The sequence below is a fragment of the Oryx dammah genome, unplaced genomic scaffold, assembly GCF_014754425.2.
Source record: "Oryx dammah isolate SB20612 unplaced genomic scaffold, SCBI_Odam_1.1 HiC_scaffold_8, whole genome shotgun sequence".
In the NCBI taxonomy this organism is placed as follows: domain Eukaryota; kingdom Metazoa; phylum Chordata; class Mammalia; order Artiodactyla; family Bovidae; genus Oryx; species Oryx dammah.
In genome coordinates, this window is record NW_024070192.1 from 40287689 (window position 1) to 40306897 (window position 19209).

The 19209-nt window shown below is 51.7% G+C and overlaps 1 protein-coding gene across 4 annotated transcripts in view; it reads right to left on the reverse strand.

Moving 5' to 3' along the window:
• Nucleotides 1–19209, reverse strand: part of ABR (ABR activator of RhoGEF and GTPase) — a 194515-nt gene that overhangs the window by 57574 nt on the left and 117732 nt on the right. For all 4 annotated transcript variants that reach the window (XM_040243817.1, XM_040243821.1, XM_040243818.1 and 1 more), the window contains 4 exons: nt 17414–17512; nt 9362–9547; nt 3705–3812; nt 863–923 (listed from right to left, as the gene is read on the reverse strand). In XM_040243817.1, the coding sequence (XP_040099751.1) occupies nt 863–923; nt 3705–3812; nt 9362–9547; nt 17414–17512 (454 nt within the window). The remainder of the gene's footprint in view (nt 1–862; nt 924–3704; nt 3813–9361; nt 9548–17413; nt 17513–19209) is intronic.

Here is a 19209-nt window from a genome sequence, read left to right on the forward strand (position 1 = left end):
CCAGCCCTGGGCTGGCCACCCCTGTGGGTGCAGCCTTGCCACTTTTCCTCCTTGACAGCCTCTCCAGGAAGTTGCTCCCAGCCTCTGGAGCTGAGCTGCGAATTCCCCTCAGATCCTCGGAGGTACCTGGCATCTTCAGCCCGGTCCTCCCATTTCCAAGCCCCCTGCCTGGAGCGGCCCCCAGACTTCAACTCCAGGTTGGAAGCTGGCCGCCTGGGGGTTAATACAAGTCCAGCCACTTGTTCCCCTTCCCTGCCCTGCTGCATCCCCCAAACCTTGCCAGCCACGTTTCCGCCCCCTTTATCCAGCCCCTCCATCCAGCCCCCAGAGGTGGGAGGACACCCCCACCTCCCACAAGAGGGGGCCCGGGTTACCATAGGTGCAGTTACAGCAGAAGCGAATGATGAGAAGTATTTCCATGGCAGCCTGCGTCCCCGTGGCGGGAGCGTGCGGCCATCGCTCCGGGCTCCCCGGCTCCCCTCAGCGGCCCGGCCACTCAGCCACCTTCACGGCTGCGGCTGCACAGCCTCCAGAACCAAGCAGCCGCTTCTGAGTGCGCCTCTAGCCAGGGGGAGGGGAGGGAGGGCGGCGCGCGTGGAGCGGGGAGGAGGAGGGGAGCGAGGCGCCTGCTGGCATCCTAAGGAGGAGCACGTTTGTAGCTGGCCAGCTGCCTGGGGACAGAGGCTGGATTCCTCCTCGCGTGCACGCGCTCACACACACACACACACACTCACACACACACACACACACACACACACTCACACACACGTGCACATGCGAGTACGTGTGCACACACCTACAAGCCGGGCACAAAGCCAGACAAAGGAAGGTGACTGTTAATCCAACCCCTTCCCCATAGTACCTTCCATAGTGACTGACGTGTGGCTGTCCCTGGAGTCCTTGGGACCTTTCACCTTGAGTTCCTGCCAAACAGAGGAGAGGAATCACTCTACCGGGCCCAGCCCCACCCTGGGCCTCCCCATTCCCCATGGTGAACACGGCAGGAAGCAGGGCTCTGAGACCCAGGGGTGCAAACAGCAGCAAAGAGACAAAGACTAACAGACACAGGTGGGCTCTCTTCTGCCTCTCTGACTCCAGAGCCCCTGGGCCATGCCCGTCAACTCCTGGAGCCTCCTGGGGTCCAGTGGCTGATGCAGACAAGGAGGGACTCTGGGGACCAGAGAGGACTGTGATTGCGGCTGGTGCTCCTCAGGCCTGTCCCCTAAAGCCCCTCAGCAACTAGGAGGGCCTTCAGAGGATGAGCAAGAATGGGACCACCCTTTCCCCACCCCCAGCAGCAGCCGCTGTTGCCAGTAGCTCAGGGCGCACAGGGTTTAGTGGACAAGCACCAGCATACCAGCTGGTCTTTGGGCATGAGCAGCCCTGGATAGGAGACAGGGGTCCCACGCGCCTTTATGGGGGCAGCAGGGAAGTGGCGCACCTAGGGCCGAGAGGTGCAGGGCAGTCCGACCTCTACTTCACCCATATCGAGAGGGACTCACCCAGCCACCAGCCCCAGCTGCACCCCCCACCTACTGTGCCTGGGCTGGACATCCGAGCCCACAAACTGCCAGGAAGGAAACAGCAACACCCCTCCTGGATGCCGCACAAAGTGACAGGGGGTGCTGGCAACAGGCCCCAGGGATGGCTTATCTGATCCTAACCTCTTTCATCTGCCTTCAGGACAGAGGTTCCAGCTCTGGCCCTTTGCCAGTGGACCAGTGTGGCCTGTAACTGGAGTTGTAACGCAATCTCCCCTTGGAAGACTGAGTACATGGAGTGGGGACTCCCAGGGGACTGTCAGCAGGAAGGCGGGGGTGAGGTGAGGCCAAGGTCAGGTACCAGGTGATGCTGTCTGCTCTGCCTGGGAGGAAATGCCCAAGCAGCGGGCGCTCTACACTTGCTACTCCTGCCTCAAGCTGTTTCTAGACAGAGAGAAACCCCCAGGGATGAGCCTGGGGCATGGGGGTGGGAAAAAGTGAGGTTCCTTAGCTTCTCAAGGCTGTGTCTCTGGCTGGTGTCTAGATTCCCAGCTTTAGGGAATTTTTCTCCATGCCCGCTTCCAGTGCAGCCTAGAGGTACAAAATCACTCCGCGGCAGAGGAGAAGGGCCTAATTGCAGTAATGAAGTGGCAGCGCTAGTAGGGAGCGACTGCGACCGTGCATGAGTCAGGGTGAGAAGCCACTGGCAGCTGGCCACGGGCCTCGCTCTGCCCTTGTGGGGCTGCTGGCTTTGAGGCAGGCTTGGCGATGAACACAGGGGTTTCTGCTGCTATTGGGGTAGGGAACAGAGAACAGGCAGCCAGCCCAGGCTAAGAGGAGACCCTCTCCCACTCTCTAGACAGTATATGACCCGGGCACCCAGGCAGCCTTGGCAGGGCCACTCGAACACAGACAGGGACCACCCTTTCTCCAGCCTCACTGCTCCATGTACTGGGACATTCCTACCCCTTGCTCCACGCCATCCTTCCAGGCAGAGGGTGACTCACCTGACCCCTGGGTTTGGGGAATGAAAAGGAGCTCAGCTCTCCTCTGTCTGCCCCCGTGAAATGTGTTTGAACGTGGAAGGGAAGTGTTAGTAAACCCAGTGTGGCTACAGATCCACATCCACATTATTCCAATCCAGCTTTGATGGGTAACCAAGCTCACACTTTCATCTCCATCTGCCCAACACGTGTGTTCCCTCTCGGCTGATTTCAAACTTGGGTATAACCCTTATCACCCTAGTAGCTTCCCGAAAACTATCCTGCATCTCACCAACTTTTCTAGCATTGGAGCTGAGAAAGCAAAGGATCGAGAGAGGCCTATAAAGCAGGACTTCCAAAACTGCAGAAAGAGCTCCCTCTCCTTGGAACCAGACATTCTCTTACCCTGAGCTTGGAGCTGGGGACTTTGATTGTAAAGCCAGTGCCTTAGGCTGGGGGGTATCCCTGAGATCTTTTTGGCTCAAGGGGTGAGCTGGGCTGTGCTCCTGAAGAATTCTAGGACACTTCCTGGACACAAGTGTTGACGGCAGATGATGTCACATCTTTGCCTTGTAGAGGAAGATGGAGGCGGGGCTGAACTCTCCCCAGAGACAGACAGGCATATTCCCAGCCAGAGGGTCTAGAGCTTCTTCTCCAGATAAGGGGCCCTTGTCCTCTCTCTGTGAGATTTCAAGGATCTTAAAGGATCTAGTCTAGACTCCTTCAAGCCTCTCTGATTATAAAAATCACCTGGGCAAGCTAGTTTTAAAAAAAAATAGACTCCTGGGCCCCACCCCAAACCTTCTGAACTGAAGCTCCAGGGGAGGTGCCTGAAGGTCTGCACTTCAAACAGTCTGCAAGCGGTTCTTGTCAAGCAGACTTGGGGTAAGCTGGACCAATCCAGGTAGTTCATTCTACAGCAGAGGAAGTAAACCCAAGAGAAGGAACTGATTTGCTTAAGGTTACCCCAGTGTGGGAGAATTCTGCCTTTTTTCTTTTTGCTTCCCCTGTTCTAACACAGAATAACCTAAAACAAAATAACAAAATCATATAGAAATCAATATTCTTATATTAAGAAGGAAAATGTCAAGGGCAAACAAGCAAATGTCAGGCTGTTACCCATCAGGAGAACTATTTTTCTCATGGCCAAGCAGAAGAGGAAAGGCTCTAAGTCTGGAAGGCTCTGACCAGCCCCTCAAAACCCTGAGTCGTAGGGGTGGCAGTGCAGGGAGCTGCCCACCTCGGAGATCTTCTGGAACTGGTTGTTAGACTGGCTGCACTTCTCAGCTGTCTCCAGAGCGACTTTATAGTTATCCACAAATGCTTTGTACACACCAAGCTGGCTGGCCTGCAGGGAGAAGAGAGAGGAGGGCAGGAGTGGGATGGGGAGAAAGGATTAATGAATGGATGAAAGCATAGCCAGAGCACCTGGAGCTCCCTTAGCACTCAGAACCTCTAACTCAGTCCAAATGGCTAGCTGGGAGCAGAGAGAAAAGGCAGGAATGAACATACTACGGTATCCCTTTGAACTCCACAGTTTCCATGGAAACTGGCTCAGCCAATAGGGTTAACAAGGGGGTTTGGGGGGTTGGGGGGAGCAGGGCAGGGCCTTTGTTGGCTTGCTAAAACTCAGCTCATAGCAGCATTTGGCTTTATTTAGCATCATCAAAGTCTTGCACAGTTTGAAGCCCCTTAATGCCTCACACGTCTTTCACATCCTGGAATTAGCTGAAGCAAGGGGAAACAGGGAGGGGGGTGGGCACATGTGGCTTGCTCAGGGCTCCACTCCCCGTGCTGAGAGTGGGGAACTGCATTTAAAGGCACAGTCCCCACTTCCCTTGGCCTCCAAGTCCTTGTCCCCACCTCCTCAGCCTTCGAGGAGCCAGAGGTCCTTCTTCTCTACACATTTGCATGTCAGTCTGCACCTAACACAAAGCTTTCCCCGGCTTAGGCCACACAGAGCCTCGTCTTCTCAGGGAGGCAGAACAGATGCCATCAGCCCTTACTGCAAAAGGGGAAACCGAGTTTCATTAATTCAATTCTGCAGATGTATTTATGGAAAGCCTTCTCTGTGCTGTGCATGTGTGTTTCCTCTTACAGGAGCAAAGGGTGGAAATTCAAATTGAACCACAATGAGATACTATTTCATACCCATCAATCTGGTCAAAATTTAAAAGTCTAATGATATTAAGAGTCAGAAAGAATGTAGGAAAACCGGAACTTTTAAAGACTGCCTGTGGGTGGTGCAAATTGGTATAATTATTTGGAAAGTAATTTGTCAATAGCTAATAAAGTTGAAAATACGTACAGTTCAGCCTACTACTGAGCATATCCTCTTCTACATACAGACCCCAGGGCTATGCTGTCCAATACGGGAGCCACTTGCTACACGTGTTAGTCGTTTAGTCGTGTCTGACTCTTTACAACCCCATGGACTTGTAGCCCGCCAGGCCCCTCTGCCCATGGAATTTCCCAGGCAAGAATACTGGAGTGGGTAGCCATGCCCTTCTCCAGAGGATCTTCCTGACCCAGGGATTGAACCCGGGTCTCCTGCACTGCAGGCAGATTCGTTACCACCTGAGCCACCAGGGAAGCCCTACGCTTGGATACTGAGCACCTGAAATGTGGCTAGTCCAAACGGAGGTGGGCTGTCAGTGTAAAACACATATTGGGTTTCACAGGCTTCGTATGCAAAAGAGAATGTAAATTATCTAATTCCTTAATCTTGACTGCATATGGAAATGATAATATTTTGACTCTATCAAACTAAATAGAATATATTCTTCACATTAATTTCACCTGTTTATTTCTACTGAGTGTGGCTGCCGCTAGAAAAATGTACATTATATATGTGGCTCACACTATTATTTTTACTAGAAAGCACTGCTCTAGAGAAACTTGCATGTATGTGTGCACAAGGAAATGTAAACACGGGTATTTTACCCAGTTCATTTTTTCTTTTGTGAAAAGACTGCAAACCAATGCTCACAAAGAAAGGAACCCATACACACTGTGCAGTTAAAATGAATGAACCAGATCTCTGTGTAGCAACGATGACAAGTTTCAAAATGAATGCTGATCGAATGGCAAAATATGATACATATATACACACTTTTCTACACTTTAAAAGTAACTGCAATGCTTTAAGAAAATACAGATATGTAGCAAAAACCACAAACTGCAGCCTAAAAGACTACACACCAAATTCATGCCAGTAGCTGCTTCTAGATTGAGAGGAAGGGCAAGAGGAAAGGGTGGCAGAGAGAGAGACTAACTTCATCCTCATTTGTAATGCTTTAGCTTCTTGATTAAAAAGTCTTTCCCTATATCTTCAGAGAGTTGCTGTAGCTCAAACCGTAAAGAATCTGCCTGCAATGCAGGAGACCCATGTTCAATCCCTGGGTCAGGAAGATCCCCTAGAGGAGGGAATGGCAACCCACTCCAGTATTCTTGCCTGGAGAATTCCATGGACAGAGGAACGTGGTGAGCTACACTCCATGGTTGCATAGAGTCGGACACGACTGAGTGACTAACACTACTACTATGAAATCTTCAGAGCTTAATGTCTATTAACTCTGGGAGGTGAGTGTATTGCTGTTTGCTACATTATTCTCTAGATTTTCTGGTTAAGTTGTTCATCAATGAAGTAGCAAGGAAATTCAGCTGCTGGGGCCTTCTACCCACCAAGGTGTGGGGATGGGGGCGGGTAGGGGAGGAAGTGTGCTGCCTCTGAGCCCTGCCCAGACAGACTCTGCTTTCTGCAGAATAGCTGCACTCCTCAAGGACCCAAAGAGGTGGGCTAAGGGACCTGGGGCCCTCCAGGGCAGAGACAGCTCAAAGAATCTGGCAGGTGGGGCCCAGGAAAGCCAGAGGAAAAAGTGAGACCCAAGATGCTTAAGAAGCCAGGGCCAGAGCCGTGCAGGTCTCAGCCCCAGATGGGCCAGACTTTTCAGAAATGGGCAGGGGTGGGAAGAGATGGAGTTTGTTTCCTCTTCCAGGGAGTGTCCTGGCCCCTGGTGTCCTAGGCTACAGGGGCGTGCTAGACAGTTGCTTCCTAAACCAGGATTACTGGTACACATCTTCCTTGTCACCTTTCCATGAGAGGGATAAAGGCTGGGGGTTCAGGGTGGAATGCTACCTTCCTAACCCACTGCCAAGGGTGTAGCTGGAAACAGGCTGCAAGCAGGAGCCCCCTGGGCAGAAGGCCTGTGTGCAGGGGTCACCAGCCATCCAGGCACCGCCATCTCCATGGAGCCCCCAAGTCTGCCGGGCCCGATGCCTGGCCTGCCTGGGCCATTCCCTGGGAAGTGGAGGTTGCTCTGGAAACAGCAGGTTGGCACGGGGGTGATCTCATAAAACAAATAAAAGAGATGCTAATTCCCCTCCTCTCTCGGTAATGGATAATCAAATACCCAGAGACCAGCTGGAAAGAAACTGCCTCCAGATGCCTGGCCTGCCCGGGCCTTCTCCCAAGCCTGTATCCTCAGGGGCTTCAGATGTCAGTTCATGAGGCAGGGGAAGAGAAGTGGGGGTTGGGGGCTGGGGTAGCAAATTCATGGCCAAGCCAGTGGAGCTCAAACCAGAAGGGGGAACCCTGGGGACAGCAGTGTCTAAGTGACAAAGATAAACCAGGCAGGCATTCCACTATGCTCCTGGCTACTCACTCCTCCCATACCCTTGCCCTCCCCTCCCCTCCCCCTCCCTGGGTTTGCTCTCTTCTGTCCTCCTGAGGGCTAGGAGAGGTTCCCCCTCAAGCCAGTCAGCACAGGCTCCTGGACTAGGTGGGCGCTGATGACTGGGTGTTAATCATCCCTGAATGGGGGCCAGTACTCTGAGGCTGCCAGAACCAGAAGTGTGGGGTTCCCTGGCAAGAATGGCTTTTGCGGATGCCTCTTCCTAACAATAGTAATAACAGCAGTAATAATAGTAATAACAGTAATGATAATGACTAAGTATTAAGTATTTCCTAATTTACTACACTCCAGGTCCTGTTCCAAGAACTTTTCAGATATTAACTCACTCAGTCCTCACAATCCGACAAGGTAAACACTATTATTATCCTCATTTTTATAGATGAGGAAGCTGAGTCAGGAGAAACTGGGTAAGTTGCCCAACGTCACACGTTTACATTTAACCTGTGGCAGAGCCTGGATTCCAACTCAGCTGTGACCTGGATCTAGAAACTGTTTATCTCTGTGTGTCCCTCAGGACATGGACCTCAGGTCCTGTGATGTCTCCTGAATGCCCTTCCAACTTCTACCTGGCCCCAGGGGCCAAGAACAAGGTGTACTCAACTCACCCATTCATTCATTGGCTCAATTGTTCACTCATTCATTCACTCACTCACTCATTCATGTATTGAGTTCTAGACTGGTTCTCAGAGTCCAAACTGAAGAAAACACAGTCTGTCCTCCTGAAGCATATTCTGGGGAGTCAGGCAGTTTAGTGTTCATGGAGGGTATAAGTACAGCAGCGGCATTCAAGGGGCTGCAGAAGAGTCCTCCATAGAAGTCACTTCTAAATTGGAAACTGACCAGCGAAGCCAGACCAGACAGAGGAGGACATCTGAGGCTAGAGCCGCAAGAACAGAGAGGTCAAGTGTTATCTGTGGTGTGAACTGAGAGACCAGAGGTTTCAGGGTCTGGGTGGGGGAGGCAATAGCCAGAGGCCAGGGTGGATTGAGGCCAGCATGCAAAGGGTCTCATAAACCAGACCACGGAGGCTGGTCTTTATCAGTGGGTAAGAGGGAGCCCCCTGAAGGGATGTGAGCAGGGAGGAAGTGAGGTCCAGGCAGGAGTTTAGGAAACATTCTCCTGTTGCAGGTTGAGGCAGGCCTGGGGCAGAATGCACTCCTGAGGCCACAGTAGTGGTCCAGATGAGGGCACCAGCGGGTGGCTGTGAGCTTTAAAGAAGTGGACTCCAAGGGATGCAGGGAGGGGAGGTGTCAAGGATGAGTCCTAAGGAGTCACGGATATCTATCCATGGGATGTGGCCACACCCACTGACACAGAGGCAGGGAAAACAGCAAAGAGCCTCAGAGCCAATGAGTTCAGTTTTGAGCATGCTGAACTTGTGGCCCTGGAGCATCCAAGCAAGTGTCTTCTCTGGGTAAGAAAAGCAGAGGCCTTGTAAACGGGTCCCACCCCTGCAGAGAGGTCCTACCCCTGCTCCCTGCCCCCCACCACTTACACCCAGAGGACAGGACCACGACTCCTGTGTTCCATCCTGCCTGCTAGGCTGGTTAAAGTTATGGGGGGCAGAGCCAGATGGGGGGCCCATGGGTCTGACTGGGGGACATGGGCAGAGACAGCCACTGAGCTGGAGCAGACGGTGTCACGGAAGCCCGGGGAGCTAGATGACCTTGACCTCAGGCAGCCTTTCCCGACACCAAGGCCACATGATACTTCTGCGTCCTCCTTCCTTCTCCCTGCCCTGCCATGGTGAGGGGCTGGGCTCTTCGTGCTTTCCGTCCAGGGTCCCCAGCAGAGAATCGTTAGCTGACACTGTTTCCCTCCACCCAGACTCTTCACTTCAGAGGCACCAAGGAAGTGAGGAGAACGTCTGAGGTCTCAGGGGAGTGATGCCTGCCCCTCCACCTGGCACTTGCCCCTCCACCAGCGGAGGCCCACAGGGGAGCCTTCAGTCCAGCCCTGAAGCCCCCTGCCAGGGGCACCCACGCATATGGTCTGTCTCCAGCAGCCCTAGAAGAACTCTAGGGCTTCCCCGGGGAGGCCGAGTGCCCAGGTACGAGGCAGGTTCCCCACAAGGCAAAAGCCCAGGCTTTTCTCCAGGACTCAGAATGACCCAGGCCTTCAAGAAGGCCAAGGAGGTCTGGGGCCGATCGGTTCTCTCTCAACACCAGCGGCTCCACTTGCCTTCCATCAACGGGAGACTCACCAGCTTCTGGAAGAGGTGGCCCATAGTGACCTGGCTGTCCCATTGTTGCACCTTGGGGCAGAGGTTGTCATAGAACTCCTTGTGGATCTCGTAAATGTCCTGGATCTTGTAGAAGATGGTCTCGATCTGCTGGATGGTGAGTACGGGCTGGGAGGTGGTGGCAGTGGCCTTCAGAGGTTTCATGGGCTAGAAGAGAAAAGGAAGAAAGAGCAGAGGTGAGAGGCAAGTAAACTGGAGGGTCAGCAGGCTCAGGGCCCAGGTTAGGCCTTCCTGCTGGCCAAGTTCTCCCCAGACAAGGCCACTGAGGGCTGGGCACTCAAAGTTCAGTTTGGATCTAGCAGCAGATGTCACAGGCCCCAGCAAGCCACGTGCAACTGCAAGAAGAGGGCATCTGACGGCCAGAGCCTGGCCCAGCAGCTCTGCCAGGCCCAAGGGGTAGTGCCTGGACATACTCCTCCCACCCCTTATCCCTCGAGGGGGCCCAGGTTCCCAGCCTGTTGCGGGTTTGCTTGAGGGTCTAACAGGATCCAAAGGTTTCTTCCACAATGGCCTCATGCTCGGAGTCATAAATCCCTTTGTTGTGCTTCAGTGGGAAGGAGGGTTGACTGAGAACTCAATCCGTTAGCTGTTTCCTTTCAAGAAACAGAACATGATTCTAGGACTTGGGGGACAGAGTTTCTAAGGGACCAAACCGATCTCAGCTGCACTGACATCTTAAGTTTCCATCACTCAGTATACAGAGGGTGAGCAGGTGGCAGCCATACCACTGTCCCACCTCCTGGACCCGTGGCAGACATTACTAAGCGATCACAACCATCCTTCTCAAGGAGCCTGGCTGTAGCCTCAGACCCATTTCTCAGTGCCAAGGCTGACATGCAAGACCATCTGTCATCTCTGACTGTCTACACCAAGATGCTCCCAGGCCTGCTGGTGGAGAGGGTGAGGTGACAGACAGAAACTCAAGACCATTCCCAACACTTGCCAAGAGGTGAAATCATTTTAAGCCCAGCATTAAGGGAAAAGGAGGCTTGGATATGTTCTCTTCAATGTGATTTCGGTATTTTTGTTTTATTTTTTCTAGCTCTACCATGAAGCACGTGGGATCTTAGTTCCCTGACAAGGATGGAACCCATGCCCCCTCGCACGGGAAGCACGGAGTCTTTGTTTTGGAAGCATGGAGTCTTAACCTCTGGACTACCAGGGAAGTTCCTGTGTTTTCTAAATTACCTCCAATGAGTAAATATTTATTTTCTAATCAGGGAAAAATAGGTATTAAAAATAGGTTGAAACAAACAAAAAGTGATACTGAAGGGTAAGGAGCTCCTCCATGGTTGATCTTCGTTCAGCCCTAAAAGTCCCCAGAGATGCCCAGACTGTCCACCTCGGGGGACAGGGTCTGGAAACCTTTCCCACAGAGAAGGCACAAGGGGGGAGGGTATGGGGGGGCAGAAGGTTTACCTGGGAGAGAGAAGCCTGAGTCAGACATGGTGGGTGTTCTTCCTCTACTGTGTAGATAAAGGGCTGGGTGGAGAGAGGCTTTTGACTTAATCTGGGTCATTCTGGAGACCCAGGAGCAGAAAGGAGAAGTTGCAGGAGCAGGTATGGGCTCATAAAGCCGCCCTCCATGATCTCACAGGATTAGGTAGTGAGCTTTCTGATAAGAAAAGCATTCAAGCAGAGGATGGATTCAGAGAACACCTCCACTGGAGGGAGGCCCAAGTTATTGCTGGCTCACCCCGAGAGAAGACACCTGCCCCCCAAACCCCAGCTCGAGCCAGCCGCAGCAGCCAGATGCCCAAGCCAGGCTTCCTTGTATCTTCCCATCTATCTGTCCACATGAGGAAGTCCCATCTACTTAAAAACCCAGACAACACTGACTTCTGGTTCCCTGTCCTCCCAGCTCTAAAAAGTCCAGACAGAAGGATGACGGCAGGAAAAAGCAGAAGTCCTCCTTCTGACCCTCCTAGTGCTGGACCAACAAGGCCTTCGCGTCCAGCCCTTTGCTGAGAATGCTGGATGGGGTTTGACCTGGTGCAGGCCAGGCAGTATGGGCCAGAGTCCCAAATTTGCCACTTGATAGCTCTGGGCAAGTCACTTAGCATCTCTGGGCCTCAGCAGCCTTATTTGTGGAACTGGGATAATATTATCAAAGCCATAAGCCATAATTTATATAAAATATTGAGCGTATGCCTGGCACATAGGAGGCAATCAATAAATGCTAGCTGCTACTATGATTACTATTCACTCCACAAATAATGGACCAAGTGCCTACGTGAGGCCAGACCGGGGGTGTGTGGAAGGGTATTCAGTGTTTCACTAGTCACTGCCCCCATGAAGCCTCCCATGGAGAAGCAGAGACAGACAAAACACAATGAAACACGAGATCGTACATAAATGCAGTGAAGGAAGTAAGAAGGGGACATCGTGCGGAAGGACAAGCAGGGGATGCTGACTTGAAATGGAAGCACAGGGGCAAAGGGGACAGTATTCTAGGCAGATTTCCTCAATGCCTCAGACTGAGGCAGGAATAGCTTGGGAAGAGAGAGGAGCTGGAAGCACGCTGGTAACCCTGCCTGTAGTGAGCGAGGGGGTTGGCAAACAGAGCCCTAAAGCAGGGCCGGAGGGGTGAGCAAGGCATGGATCACACGGGGGAAGGAATGTGGCTAAAAAGCCCGTGAAATGACCTGGCTTTCCCTGGAGGGATTGACAGGGTCCAATTTTCCCTTTGGAGATTATTTGTATGACTCACAGTCCTTGTTCTGCAGAACGTTATAATCTATTCGGGTAAGGTGGACCAACATAAATGAAACGTTCTTGTGCACAAAGCAAGATACGGTTATTACTCAACTTGGTCTGCAAATACCAACCAACAGGTGCCAAGGTTGTCCTGGCCCAGCTTGGAGAGGGCTTCACAGAGGAGGTGATGGGAACAGGGCCTCAGAGGGAAGCTCTGAGCAGGTGGAGAAGCGGGGCCTGGGGAAGCCTGCAGGCAGGAAGGATATAGAGGGAATCTGGGCCAAGAGAAAGGAAGAGCATTCTCCCCAAGGCAGACAAGCGCCCCATCCAGCTCATGGCCCCAGTGCTCTGTGAAGGATACTGAGCTGGCTCTTGGGACTGATCAGAGTTTATCCTTATGACTTTTTTGATGTAGACCATTTTTAAAGTTTTTATTGAATTTGTTAAAACATTGCTTCTGTTTTATGGTTTTGGTTTTGTGGCCCCCATGCATATGGGAATCTTAGCTCCCGGATGAAAGACAGAACCCCCACCACCTGCATTGGAAGGTGAAGTCTTAACCACTGGACCACCAGGGAAGTCCCAGACTTATGCTTTTTTACCTCTATCTACCCATGCTGATGACACCACCCTTATGGCAGAAAGCGAAGAGAAACTAAAGAGCCTTTTGATGAAGGTGAAAGAGGAAAGTGAAAAAAACTCAACATTCAAAATACTAAGATCATGGTATCCAGTCCCATCACTTCATGGCAAATAGATGGGGAAACAATGGAAACAGTGACAGATTTTATTTTGGGGGGCTCCAAAATCACTGCAGATGGTGACTGAAGCCATGAAATTAAAAGACACTTGCTCCTTGGAAGAAAAGCTATGAGAAACCTAGACAGCATATTAAAAAGCTGAGACATTACTTTGCTGACAAAAGTCCATATAGTCAAAGCTATGGTTTTCCCAGCAGTCATGTATAGATGTTGAGAGCTGAATCATAAAAGAAGGCTGAATGAACACCGAAGAATTGATGCTTTTGAAAGTGGTGTTGGAGAAGACTCCTGAGAGTCCCTTGGACTGCAAGGAGATCAAACCAGTCAATCTTAAAGGAAATCAACCTTGAATATTCATTGGAAGGACTGATGCTGAAGCTCCAATACTTTGGTCACCTGATGCGAAGAGCCGACTCATTAGAAAAAGACTCTGATGCTGGGAAAGATTGGGGGCAGGAGGAGAAGGGGATGACAGAGGATGAGATGGTTGGATGGCATCACTGACTCAAGGGACATGAGTTTGAACAAACTCCAGGAGATGGTGAAGGACAGGGAGGCCTGGTGTGCTGCAGTCCCCATGGAGTCACAGAGAGTCAGACACGACTGAACGACAGAACAACCACCACTACAACCCAGGTCCAGGTGAGGGGCCAAGTCACCAGAGTCCCTGTTCCTGCTGGGGTGTAATCCCACCCAGGGTGGGAATAAAGGAAATAGGAGAGAACAGCCCTGGGAAGGCAGGGTGGTCAGGATTTCTCAGAAACTGCGGGGGAAGCACTCGGGGCTATGAAGAGACAAGACACAACCACTCTGCTTCCTCCTAAACTCCCACTCCGTCTGCAAAAGGGGAAGAGCTGGCGCTCAGCAGGGCGGGTCACATGGACAGGGCCGGCTCTCGGGGCATCAGGCTGGCTTCTCAGGACATGGTTGGGGGCCTTTGCGGGAGGGGAAGTGCTGCATGCGTGCCCCTGGCTGGCCTGAGACCCCTGGAGGCAGTTATTTTTATCTGGTGAAGCTCTGAAAATAGGCCTCGGGCGGGGAGGGCTGGCTGAAAGGCACGGGCAGCCCCGCACTGAGCTGGGCTCCGGTCCTGCTCTCCTGACAGAGCACACTCAGTCAGCCCTGCTTCTAGAATCCTGCAACAGAGGATGGGGTGCTGGCTCCCCATCTGATCAGTTAACTCTGGCTCTGGGTGTCCTGGAGAAGGAAATGGAAATCCACTCCAGTACTCTTGCCTGGAAAATTCCACGGACAGAAGAGTGTGGTGGGCTACAGTCCATGGGGTCACTGAGAGTCAGACACGACTCAGCACGCTCCATGGGGTCGCTAAGAGTCAGACACGACTCAGCACGCATGCACCGAAACAAACTAGGTGTCCCATGAAGGCCTCCTCAGGGAGGTAGACCAGGCGGGCTTGAACTTGTTCGTGACTTCACACTGTTATTTGTTCGCTCTGTCCCCCAGCAACTTGCCTTCTGCCTTTTGAAACAGGGGAGAGAAATCGGCCCACTTCCTCCACCTCTGATTCCAAAAGGCTTGGAGGCTGCCACATGCAACTTTGCTAACTGCCACCAGAGGCTGGGGGTAGTGGGGGCATCCTGAGTCTATTTTACAAATAAGAGACAAAGCAAACTCCAGAGGGGAGTCTGAGAGAGGGGCCCAGCGGTGGGAGGAGCTGAAGGCCCAGGAAGCCCACCCACAGCACCCAGCTCACTAACCAGCCTGGAGACACGCAGCCTGCCTCCCTTCTTCCACCTCAGCCCAGGCTCCCAGACCCTCTTCCTTGTAACCTGAGCCCACCAGGAACCTGGAAGGTTCTGGGAGGTTACCAAACCATGCCCAGCCAGCAACCCAGTCAGCGCCAAGAGGCTCCTGCTGTGTGTCCCCAGTCCCGGGTGTACACACCCAGCCGTTTGCATAGCAGGAAGTGTTAAACCAAGAACAAACACACAGAGGAGTGGAGCTGTGGGAACGGGGGCGGGGTGGGGAGAAGGAGCGCTGGGCGTGGGAGGAGGAGGGAGCTGGGGAAGGCAGGTTTTCTTCTCCAAGCCCCTTTGTCAGATCACCTCTCAAGAGCCAAGGGCTTAGCTCCTGGAAGGGCCCCAGCTCTAGGAGAGAGAAGAGGGCTTGAGTCCTTAAAACCAAGGCTTATCAGCTGAGACTTGTGCTGTGGGGGAGCCCACCAGTCACAGCCCAGGCCGCCTAGCTCATCCCTCCCTTGCCCTTGCCTCTGCTCAAGAAAGAGCCAACCCAGGATGAACAAGCTGTGGGGAAGTGGAGGGACCTACCCTGGGTCACACCCTGGGAGTGGGAGCCCCAGCCTCACGGTTTTTGTCTTGAGAGCATGAGCTGTTAGAAAGGTGAGCCGGGAGGGAGTGTCTTGGACCCTAAATCTGTTGTTATCTCTACCCAAACAAACAGAACTCAAATCAGGCCCAGCGACAGATGAGAACCGAGCTGGAGTCTAAGAGAGGCCCACTTCCGATGGGAACATGCACCTCCGCTTCCTTCAGGGAACGGGTGTGTGGACAGAAACAGGTTCTAACCTTCGTTCTCTCCCAGGATGAGAGAAAAGAATAGAATACGCTCCCACCTGGACTCCAAGAGCTTCCCCTAGAGACTCACTCACCCCTCACAACGACCCCAAGAAGACAGGATGAATATGAGTATACCCAGTTTGCAGGTGGACAGAATGAGGCACAAAGGTCCATTAATCTGCTGAAGGTCTAGAGCTGGCAGGCATCCTCTGGGCCTCTTTCAGATATGCATCCTTTTATTCATAGTAACGACAGCCATGCCCCTTTGTTTAGCACAGGGATTCATAGTTTATCAGGTGTATTTCTGGGACTTCCCTGGTGGCCCAGTGGTTGAGATACCAAACTTTCACTGCGGGATTGGGTTCGATTGCTGGTCAGGGAATGAAGGTCCTGCATGCTGCACGGTGAGGCAAAAAAAAGGCTATAAGGTGGATTTTGGTTGCTTGTCCTCCCCTTCCTTTGACTGATATTTGAGTGTCTAAGAACCTAGCACTCTACTAGGTCCTCAAAATGATCTTCTCAACCCCATGAAGGACAGAGAGAAGGTAATGGCATTGCTCTCATCTTCAGATGAGGAAACTGAGACTCAAGGAGGTTATCCATGGCTTACTCAAAGCTAGTGCTTTTTTTTAAGTTTTAAAAATATAATATTTTTAATTGGGTGGGGGGCAGTGTCTCATAGCATGTCGGATTATAATTCCCCAATCAGGGACTGAACCCATGTCCCTTGCATTGGAAGTTCAGAGTCTTAGCCACTGAACAGCCAGGGAAGTCCCATCAGTGGTTTTTAAAACCAACACCACACGTCAGAAGGCACGTAGCCCAGTACCTACATACACATATCCACACAAACCAAAAGCTGCCTGAAACAGTACTTGTTCTTACTACGTGGGATGCATGCTGACATTTTCCTTCTCATTTCTTTTAAACTGCTGGTCCGCCCCACTTCGCTGATTGAGCAATCCACTAGCAATCAAGACACGCAGTTTGAAAGGCAAAGCAGTAAGTCCACTATTCAGGGCAGCATCAAGTCTTGCCCCAGCTCCGGCCCCAGACCAGAGTCCTGATTGACCTGCCAAACTGTTCCTCCCTTGAAGAAATAACTGTGAAGACCAACAGATTCCCAGTATGACTGACCACCAACTCATTCCCCTGTGTTACAAAGCAGCAACACACCTCAACAGTTACTCCTGGGGTAACAAATGACAACAGCTCACATCACAGCAAGTACATAAATGCAGATCTTACAGTACTTTCTACTGCTCTACATCTTCATTTCTTATTCCTCCTTGTTCTGATATCATCTGATACCTCAGTCTGCAAAACACCCCGGGAAGAGAACTTTCCACGCACAATTACTCTGCATAATATCCAGACGCATCTAATACGCACTTTCTTCAGAGGCAAAAACATCTTACATCTGTGGTTACTCCTACCTTTGAAAACACTGTGTTATTCCCCTCCCAGGTCCGATTCTCACAACAACGCCTCCAGCTTGGAGAAGACACTAAGGCACATTCACAGAGAGCGGTGGTCTGTCTAATGCCTCAGAGCTATGGCGCTTCTGAGAACGACACAGACGGCCTTCCGCCTCATTTCCTGCCAGAAGGCTTCAGGATGGTGCTAATACTTCACTACTCCAGGGAGGAGGAAGGACTGGGACCAGGGATGACAAAGAGGCCTTGGTAAAGACTGCCCGAAGCATCAGTTGGAGGCAGAGGCTAAGACCCCACCTGGACAGAGCACTGTGATCCATTAGTAACGTCTGCACTATAGTCAGGGGTGATGGCGTGTTTGCCATGCCCAACCAGGTGGTGCTTCTTCTTCCACCTTTCCCAGGGTAAGTAATGGAGAACTGGAGTCGAGAGGCACAGGCCTCTTCTGGCAATGACCTTGGCTGCCAAGCCGTAGGCAGAGCAGTTCCACAGACCCCGGCCCTGGGAAGGACTGGTCCACCTCTCTCTCTCCCAACTCCAAACACAGTCTCAGAGCACAAAGACCCTAAAATACATACTTACCAGCAACAGAGCTTCCAGCTGGTTAATATAGATCTCTTCGCTGGCCAGGAACCCCGAGAGAACCAGCTTTCTCATCTCCAGGCCCTTCCCTGCTTCCACCTGTAAAAGCAGATCAGAATCTGAGCAGCCTGTTTTCTTGCTTTTCCCCCCCTCTTCTTTAACATTTTTGTAAGGGGACAAAAGCCAAATACTTACTATAGAAAATTCGGAAAACATAGAAATATAAATGGAAAAAAAAAATCATCCATATTCCTACTGCTCCCATCTTGCTTAGTTTCTCTTCCATCCTTTTTTTCCCCCATGCTTCCTTATCTGATACCCATCTACCCTTATATCTTCCTGCCCCCAGGAGCTCAAACCCACAGCCAACAGAGGAGCCTGGCGGGCTACAGTCCATAGGATCACACAGTGTTGGACACGACTGAAGTAACTTAGCACAGCAGCCTTACAATGGCTTCCCTGGCGGCTCAGATGGTAAAGAATCTACAGTGCGGCAGACCTGAATTCAACCCCTGGGTTGGGAAGATCCCCTGGAGAAGGGACCCACTCCAGTATTCTTGCTGAAGAACTCCTCAGACGGAGGAGCTTGGTGGGCTACAATCCGTGGGGTTACAAAGAGTCCAACACGACTGAGCGACTTACATACTTTCACCTTTATTAATAGTGAGCCAGGTAAAAAAAGAACCTGAGCCCATGTGTGGGAGCAATTTAATGGAGGAAGGGAAAGAGACAGTTAAGGGAAATCAGAGTCATGACTGAGATGGTGATGGTCACCTGGAGAGCATAGCAGGGGCCAGAGAAGGTGCTCGATGGAAGACATGTATGCACAGAAAGGAGGAGTGGGGTCAGAGATGACGGGATGGAAGTGGCCATGGGACTCCCGGCCAAGCGGCCTTCCAGCTACACCTCTGACTGTATCTTCCTGCCCCCGGGAGCTCATGCCCTCAATGGAAGGTGCTGGCTGTGGGCTTTCAACCTTACCCCTTGTACCCACCCCGCCCCCAGCATCTCCTGACCCCATCAGGCCTCCTCCCCGCTCCAGAGTTCTTTCTCCTCTATGGCAGAGATCATACCCCATTTAGCCTTGAATGGCCACCAACTAGCCAGGGTTTCCTGTTGTATCTACAGGATAGGTGGGGCCTGTGTTGAATGAATAGATAAATGAGTGAAGAATCTACTCAAATTCCCCAGTAATCATTTTTTGCAGTATTAAGTGCCACCAACAGTTCCTGGCACAGAGAAAATGCTTGAACACTCTTCCTGAGTGAAAAGACATATAATTCTTGTCATCTAAGATCCCCAAGTCACTCCTAGCCTCTTCTCTCCTCCTCTGCCACACGGAGTCCCCAGTCTTTTCAAAGTGTTCTAGCTCATCTCTTACAAGGATTCCTTCCTCTGCTCCACCCTCTTCGCTGTTGTAATTGAGGCCCACAGCAACCTAGTCCCCACTGGATTCGGATTGCCTTCTGCTTCTCTCTCCTGCCTCCACTGCACTCAGAGTCAGATCGGTCTTCCCAGAATGCCAGCCTACACCTGATGCTTATCAAAGACTTAATACTGCAAAAAGTGGTTACTGGGGAATTCAAGTAGGTTCTTCACTCGATTATTTATTCATGCAACACATGCCCGCCTATCCCGTAGACACAATGGGAAACAAGCATTCAATAGCCCTTACTTTCATGTGGCTTATAATCTAGTGGGAAAGAAACATGTTAAAACCAAAGCCAAGGACTTCCCTGGTGATACAGTGATAAGAATCTGCCTGCCAATGCAGAGGACTTTGGTTCGATTCCTGG